Genomic DNA, 8,854 nt, shown 5'->3' with positions numbered 1-8,854 from the left:
ATAAGAATAAGATAACCCCTTCTCTCTCTCTCTCTCTCTCTCTCCCTTCACCAAAAGTCAGCGCCTTGTTTTGTCTTTCTTTTTCTCTTTCTTCAAACAGTGTTGGCAGAGACAAATTAAGGTACAGATTCACAGGGTTTGTCTTCTAAGGCCATGGAAGAAGATTGGGATCTACAGGCTGTGGTCAGAGGCTGTGTCTCCACCGCTTCTCGCACTAACTCCTCCACCACCGCCGCCACCACCACCGCCAGTACATCTTTTATGTCTGATTTTCATTATTCCAATATTAATAACTCATACTTTTCTGGTAGTGTTGGTGAACAACTTGGCCTAGGACAAGGCCAACTTTTCTCATTCTCAGATCCCTTTGAAGCAAGACGACATGTTTCTGAGGATTTGGATTTGCATGAGCTTTGCAAGCCTTTCTTCCCCAAATCTGAGCCTCTCTCTCCACAACTCTCCCCTCTCACATCCTTCTCTAATTCGCTTTCCTCTTTCACTGAATCCAAACCTCAAATACAACAACAACAACAACAAAAACAACATCAACATCAAGTACAACAACAACAACAACAACAACAAAAACAACAGACTAAACAGTCTCAATCTGGCTCTGCTTCCAACCCCAAGTCCAAAAGAAGGTAAATTTGACAGCTTTTTTTTCAGTACTTAGCCAAAATCATAGATTCGAAAAATACCCAGTTCTTAAAATCTTCTCTTTGATTGATAGTAATTTTTAACTTAGCATTTAATTTAAAATAAGCTGGTTAATAATTGTAATTCTGGAATTTTCTATTTCAGGAAGAATCTCCTTAAGAAAGTTAGTCATGTACCAGCCGAGGGTCTCTCTTCAGACATATGGGCTTGGAGAAAATATGGCCAAAAACCCATCAAAGGATCTCCATATCCAAGGTTTGTCTCTCAAATTCCTTACTTCTAATTAATATTATAATCATTAATTTTTGGATATGCATTTAGTTAATTCAACATTCTCTTCTATATATTTTGGTTAATAGACAAATAATAACAATTGAATTTATTTTGTTTCTTTTATTTATTTACAGGGGTTATTACAGATGTAGTAGTTCAAAAGGGTGTTTGGCCCGAAAACAAGTGGAGCGAAACAAAACCGACCCGGGAATGTTCATAGTGACATACACAGGAGAGCACAACCACCCAGCTCCCACGCACCGAAACTCACTAGCTGGGTCCACGCGTCAGAAGCCCTTGACACCCCAAAACGTCACCGCTGGTGACCCTAACAAAGCCCAAAAGCAGTACTCTTCCCCAGAAACCTCGTTCGAGGAAGAGCTTGTTGTACCTCAGACTCAGACTCAGACTCAGACTCAGAGTACAACAACCGACAGCAAAGAAGAAGAAGAAGAAGAAGAAGAAGAAGAGAGAGAGGACTTGGTGGAGGAAGATGATGAAGAAGGGGACGAGTTTGGGATATCGGATATGGTTCTTAACGATGATTTCTTCATGGGTTTGGACGGCTTCGCCGGTCCGGGCACCGGAGACTACTTTCCCGACAACTTTCCGGCGAGCTTTGCTCCAATATCTAACTGTAGTAACTGGGTGGCCAACAATGCTGGCTGACTTGAAGAAATTTCAAAATGCTGACGTGGATTATGCTTTTTGTGACACACACGTAGACACAGTTTTTAGAGAGAGAGAGAGAGAGAGAGAGAGAGAGATGGTGTATCTGGTAGTGGTAACAATTGGGTGGAATCTAAATTTATGGTTGTTAGTGAGTCTTCTAGAGTAGGGAAAAGGGAAGATATTCTCTTCTTTGTGGATCGTAGAAGTAATTTGGTAGATAAAATCATTATTTTATCTTTTTCATCTTTTTTGTTTTGGTGGGAGTAAAGTAAATTTAGTGATTAATTTAATTGCTTTGTTTCACTTTCTGTTTGTGGTTCATATATTTTTGCCATGTGCTTGGTTTTTTTTGAATGATTATCACTTATCAATTTGCATGGAGTTGGGATTAGAAAACTATGGTCCTAAAACCCATAGTTTAAGAGAATCAATTTAATAAAGATCTCTTATAAAAACCTGTGTCTTCACTTATTAGGACCTATGGTGAAGGCATGTGTTTCGCAAATATATGTCTCAAAGTTCGAAATACATTAGAGTATTCACGTTCTAGGATGTAAAAAAAAAATCCATTTTACATCTTCAAATACTATTTTATTTATTTTACCAATTTATTTAACAATACATCCAACATTTCAATTCTTATTATACATATAATCTAATAAAATAATATAAACTACTTAATAAAATAAAAAAAAAAACTCATTTCTCTTTCCTCTCCTATCTCACCCAAATCCTAACCCACTGACCCAAAATTGAAACCCACTCACCCCAAATCACAACCTACAGCCACCCAAACACTAATATGTGCCACATGAACCCCCACCCAAAGTCCAAAACTCCGCCACCATTGACCATAAAAAACAATGCCACTAACCATAAAAAAACAACCCAAGACTCACAAACCATTCAAACCCATGATCCACAACCTGTTCCAACCCAAGCCTCAAACATCGATTCAACAAACCCACGACCCACGGCAAGCAAAACCTAGACCCATGGTGGCAAACCCACGACCCACAACAAGCAAAACCCAAAAAGGATCTACAAGCCGCTACTACCGTGTCGCCTTCAAGCCTTTGCTGTCGCCTTTAAGCCTTTACTGTCGTGTCGCCACCAAAAGGGACTAAGCAAAGATGGGAGAGAGAGGAGAGCAATGAGAGAGGGAAGAGATGAACGGGTGAAAGTATGGGTGGCAAAATTTGACATGACCTGCGAATTTGACATGACTAACTCGTTTATAAACAGATTATGAGTTGATGCTAAATGAGTTCGGGTCATATTCGGGTCGACACGGCTAACCTGTTTAATAAACGAGTCGTGTTTGTGTTCAACATGTGAACCCGTCTGACCTGTTTAGATAATAAAAGTATTAAATTTTGTTATTATTGCTTAATTTTTTGTTGTAATTATATGCTTATTACTATATTTATGGTTGTAATTGTATTTTAATTTTAGATATATGGAAATTGATAATAGTTTATTTAGGTTATGTATCACCTATTAATCAAATAGATTATTAAATGGGTTATTTGTATTGACTTTTACATGACTTATTAATTAAACGTGTCTTGTCAAGTTAACTTGTTTAATAAACGGGTCAAGTTAGGGTTGAAAATTCTTGACTCGTTTACTAAACATGTCGGGTTCGGGTCAACCCATATATCAGAGTACTTATGGCTTGACATGATACGAACCTGACCCGCGAACACGAATTACCACCCTCGGTAAGAGGTAGAGAAAAGAGAGAGAAAGAGGAGAGAGTGAGTTTTTATTTTTTTATTTTATTTTATTAAATGAAGATAGAGAAAACTACTTTTTGAAATAAAAAATATTATTTACCATTTAGCAACTAGCTACAGTGTGTTGGTAAGGATACCAAACTACTAGAGCAAATTGGTATAAATTTTTAAATACCCTCACCTGGAGGTTGCATGTTTTTAAGGGTATAGGTGGTAAAATAGCAATTGAGGAGTTTTTACACCCAATACTAATGCTCTTAGTAGCAATTTTATTTTTACTTCATGAGGACGATGATGTCCTCTCATTCCTATGACTTCCTCTACTTTGAGTTCAATCTCTCATCACCGTACCCCACATGAAAGGATAAGGCAATAGAATTTGGAAAGATTTTTTTTTTTTGCAAACCTATGTCAAGTATGGACCATACTAGCTAGCAACCATTTTTACTTTTAACGAAGAATCACCTCTCCCTTCCCTCACCCCTATTCACTCAATAGTGACGGCACCCCTCGTTCCTGGGAAGGCATGTGTCTGCAAATTTATGCCTCTAGTTTGAACCACATTAGCAGCAATTTTATTTTTACGTTTTTATTAAATTGTTGTCTCTCCCCTCCCTCACTTCCTCTTCACTGGATGAAAATGGCGTCCTCTCGTTCTTGTTACTTCCTCTGCTTTGAGTTCAATCCCTCACTACCACGCACCACATGAAAGGATATATATGAGGCAACATTATTTGGGGAACTAGGGTTGTGAGTATGGTGTTGCCCAAATTTCTCATTTGTGTTTTTTATTTTTATTTTTAATATATGCTAGTGCTTATTTTGTTTGTGCTCATGTCAACCCAGCATTGTAGCTTAACAAAAGAGTTTTTTATTATGTCTTTAGAAGTCTCTATCCCTTTGCAAACCAATTCTCTTTTTCCCTTTCTTTTCAATTCACCCAAATTGTTGATAGCTTGCAGGTTTAACTCTGATGAGTTTGGCAGTGGTGGAGGTGAATAAGGCAATGATTGATTGATTCGCGCTTTTCTCTCACAATGGCAAAAATTGCCAAAAGAGGTGGCAACAACTTGTAGTGATTTTTATGATGATTTTTTAAAGTGGAAAATACGAGAAATAAGAGAATGTGATTTCTGGATTTGCAACGATTCGTGTCTTGGTCTCTCTCATTTCCTTTTTCAGTGAAGGAGTGGAATTTTGGTTAAGGAAATGGGAGAAAAAAAAAGAGAGATAATGATTAGAAATAGTTTTTTTAAAAGAATGGAGAAAGAAAGTAGATTGTATGTGAGGTTTATTTGGCAGTGATTAGCTAAAATAGAAAAAAAAAAAAAAACATTTTAAGTTAAGATTTGTGTAGAACTTTACCTTTCTCTAAGTGCATTACCTGTACTGTACTAACCTTTTAGCTAAGTTCAACTAAGTGCACGTTTAAAGGACACTTTTTCAGCGTTCAACGTTTTTAGTGGGTCCTGTGTATTGTTTACGGGATCCACAAACCTTTTTTTTTCAGTAATTTTTTTTTAAAACTGGATTTCACGATATTATTCACACATTTAAAAATTATTTTACTGCAGTTAGGGTTGTCCAGACGACTCGCCGACCCGTCGGACCCGATCAACCCGACCAAAACCGACCCGTCACGGCCGGACCGACACCTCCAACAGGTCGGTGACGAGTCCTAGTCTTCAGAACCCGACCCCGGCGGGTCGAGTGACGGGTTTCGTCCTCAAGAACCCGATCTACCCGACCCGCCCGACAAAACCTCAAAAAGAAGCTGAAATCCGGCGACATTTGGGTTTCTTAGCTCTGATCCGGCGACATTTGGCATTTCTTTACTCAAATCCGCTCAAATCCTCACTCAAATATGCTTAAATCCGGCCAACTCCGGCGAGATGAAGCTTAGATTCGAGGAGATCTGACGAGATCAAGATTCGATTCGAGGAAATCCGGCCAAAGCCCAGTGATTTTCAGCAAAAACATGTACAATCCGGCGAGAAAATGCAGAATCCGGTGAGTTTTTTTAGATTCCGGCGACGCTTTTTTTTTTTTTTTTTTTTTTTTTTTTTTTTTTTTTCAGATTTCAATCCTTTTTTTATTCCGGCGACCCGCCTGGCCCACCCGGCCCAACCGACGCTCACCCGCACCCGAAACCGACTCAATCGATTTTTCCGGCGGTCGGTTACGGGTTCCTCCGCCCCTCCACCCGACGCCGGCGGGTCGAGTCCGGGTTGGGTCCAAAACCGATCCAACCCGACCCGTGGACAGCCCTAACTGCAGTGTTTTTAGTTTTCAATTTTCAACAAAAAATAGTATTCAAACAAACCCTAAAATTTGATGGCCTAATCCAAAAAAGGGGCAACAACCTAGCCAAAACAACTGCTAGCTACGGTACAAATTGAAGTCTAATTAGCATTAATTATAGCCAAGCAAAATGTTCGTTTTTTTAATCCAACATCATTTAATTTTTCCCTCTCACTCTCAATATAAGGATCACTGTTCATTGTTAGTTGATTAAAATTGGGCATAGGGTGGTTGATTTGACAATTGGATGGGTCGTGCCATGAGAAGGCTGGTTTTGGCCATTGAGTGGCAAATCTAGGTCATGATGTGGCTCATCTTAACAATTACTATATTGTATTTGTTTGTGAATAAGAAAAAAAAAAATTAAAAGATAGTATTTAAATAAAATAGAAAATTAAATGAATGCGGATAAAAAAATTTTATTAACTAAAATAGATAAATAAAATGAGTATTAAACTAAAATTAAGTCAATTATCCAAAAAAAAAAAAAATTTATAAAAAGACGCGTGAATGCTCTAAATGGTTGACGGCACAGGGTAGGAAATTTACAGCCGAAAGGTGAGGCGGGCTAGGTCCATCCTTTTCCCTAGTGGCTACTGACTTGTAGCATTGGTAAAGTTGTTTACCAATAGAAGCAAGCAAATTTTAATTGAAAATAATAGGTTTCCTTTTCAAAATTATTAATACTAAAAAATTGATGTTGTGAATCTTGTGCAAAATATGATTAGCACCGTATTAATACATAATAAATAAATTTTTTGAATTATTTTTCATGATTCTCTAACATAATTTGTTACATTTTGGATGATGTGGCATGATTTTGATAACAAAATCTATAAAAAGTCTAGGGACATAACTTTTGCCTAATTTTAATATGGGCTAGTTTGAGTTATGAAGAAAAATGAGTGGGTTCATGTAAAATTGATAGACCTATTACAGTCTATCATATCAGAATTGTGGTACAAATTGTGACACAAAAATTGTAGTATTAGGTCTCGATTTTGTAGGTTTCAATAAGCTCAATTGGTAAAATATTTTATCATCAAATAAGAGAGGTGTTTTGGTCTGATGATAAAGATGAGTTATTATTGAGCAAAAATGTTGAAATTCTTTAAAGAAAAAAAAAGGACTCGATTTTGTTGTTGAATATTTTGTTAGACGGCTAGGCTAATTCCACACTCCAACCCCCTCCTTTTAGACATATATAGATAGGTGTGGACACGAAGGATTGGGACTTGGAGAATGGAAGGAAGGAGTGAAAAGGAAAGGAGCTCTTGTAGTTGGTTCCTCTTCAAGTTGTCAGCAAGTTACCCATTTTGTCATGTCAGCATCTTTCCAACATGACGTAGCATCTCAATTGTAGTGGCTTAAAGAATTAGTGATAACTTTTACGATAGTTCCTTAAAGAGCTAAAAGAGTTCATGAGAGTAGATAGAAATGTAATAGTCTATTGTTTGTTCATTTATTAGACTGAAAATTGCTTGTACTTTGTTACTAGCGTCTAGTGTTCAACCAAAAAGCAAAAAAACACTTGCAGCTCTGAGTATATTTTTAGTGTTTTCAACGAACATGCGTAAAATATAAATTCTCTATTTTTACTATAGTAATTATTGAAACTATGAAATTTTTTTTTTCAAAAAAAACACCAAACAAGAAAAAAAAGAAAAGGACGATTCTCTGTTTCATTGACAAATAGTTAAATGCTACTAAACCTTGTTGATAATGCCAAAATCGTCAGTTTGGTCACTCGTTCAATCTGGAGCTTTTGACGATCTTATAAGACCTGCAAGATAAAGAGAGTTGATTGAAGAGACCATCGGATTGTGCTTGGTGGGGGAGCCTCCGATGCTTAAGTTAGTATCGGCTCATATCTTTTATATATAGATAATGTTTTGTAACAGTTACCTTCACAAGTGAGATGGACTATCCCTTTTATAGGTGATTTGGATAGTTGTTGTACATAATTGGAAGTGATTATTACCCATGTGTAACCGTTATTGTATTGATGGGCGTTTAAGACCGATGAGTAACGGTCGCCATTAATGTGTTGAATGTGCTTGAGTGATTACATCTTTTGGCCTACTAATGATGCAAGGTTGTCCATTAAGATAGATGAACTTAGTAATTTTTATGGACTCATCACTTGTTATAAAGTTACATTCAAATAACACAACATTTCATGTGGATAGAATTCATTCTGTTAGTATATTTATAAAGGTCAAACGAAAATGTGAGTGTGATACTAATAGGGATCAATAACTCCAAAACGAAGAGTTGATTGACTATTCTGGAAACACAATCCTCTATTGGTGGTCAAGTCAACAAAACAGAAAGGGCAAATGTCAACTTAATACCAAGAGAAGCCAATATCTCATACGGAATAGTATCTTATTTTGCAAAATGTGTCTCAATAGAATAGCTAAGGCGGGGTTTTTGGATTTCATGTTTTCATAACTCATAACTCTGTTTTCATCACCCATAACTCAAAAATGGTGAGACCCATGACTGAGAGGCTTGTTTGGATTTTGTTTCCAGTTATTGTTTCCATCACTCAATTCTTTGATTTTTAAATGATGAATTATGAAAACTGAAAACACATTTTAGATGTTTTCAGTTTCCATAACTCTATTTTTAATGGCATTTCCATAATTAAATATACATTGAGAGACCCACTAGTCAGGTTAGCCGCAACTTTTGACCTTTTTTTTTTCCTCACAGGGTTCGGTGAGGTGGTCTTCTTCTTCTTCCATTTTTCTTTTCCCTTTCACGCTGTTGGTATGGTCTTCTTCATCTTTTTTATTTTTTATTTTTTTTATTACATTGGGTTTCTGGGTATGGTTGCATTTTTTTTCCCATTCCTTTTCACTGGGTTTCTAGGTTCTCTCTCTCTCTTTTGTTCTTCTTGTTCTTTCTTCCTTTCTTCACTTCTCACGATCTTTTCTCTAACACACTAACACACAAACACAAACCCACAAACATGTGCATCCACACAAAAAAAACCAGCCGATTTAAAAAAAGACCCACCCCATCGTGCCACCGTACACGTCGGAGAGATGGGTGTTGTTCACCGGTGACAGTCTTGCCGAGGCGAGGGAACTTCTGAAATTTTTATGGGTTCGGGTTTGTGTTTTGGGAGAGATGGGTGTTGTTGCTGCTGTTATTGTTGTTGTTGCTGTTGTTGTTGTTACTGTTTTTGTTTTGTGGTTGAAGCT

General features: G+C 37.1%; 1 protein-coding gene across 1 annotated transcript; it reads left to right on the top strand.

Moving 5' to 3' along the window:
* LOC142614658 (WRKY transcription factor 22) lies at positions 1-1,910 on the top strand. Its single transcript, XM_075787216.1, has 3 exons — positions 1-641; positions 802-912; positions 1,065-1,910. The coding sequence occupies exons 1-3, from the start codon at positions 154-156 to the stop codon at positions 1,597-1,599; spliced, it is 1,134 nt and encodes a 377-aa protein (XP_075643331.1). The 5' UTR covers positions 1-153; the 3' UTR covers positions 1,600-1,910.
* The last annotated feature ends 6,944 nt before the right edge of the window (positions 1,911-8,854 follow it).

Source organism: Castanea sativa, chromosome 11 (assembly GCF_040712315.1).
Source record: "Castanea sativa cultivar Marrone di Chiusa Pesio chromosome 11, ASM4071231v1".
NCBI lineage: Eukaryota > Viridiplantae > Streptophyta > Magnoliopsida > Fagales > Fagaceae > Castanea > Castanea sativa.
This window is presented reverse-complemented; position numbering and strand designations above follow the sequence as displayed.

Excerpts from the sequence above, each read along its gene's own strand:
- LOC142614658 (XM_075787216.1), top strand. The coding sequence starts at position 154 with ATGGAAGAAGATTGGGATCTACAGGCTGTGGTCAGAGGCTGTGTCTCC. Across the intron at positions 642-801 it reads AACCCCAAGTCCAAAAGAAG|GAAGAATCTCCTTAAGAAAG; the intron begins GTAAATTTGACA and ends TTTCTATTTCAG. Across the intron at positions 913-1,064 it reads AAAGGATCTCCATATCCAAG|GGGTTATTACAGATGTAGTA; the intron begins GTTTGTCTCTCA and ends ATTTATTTACAG.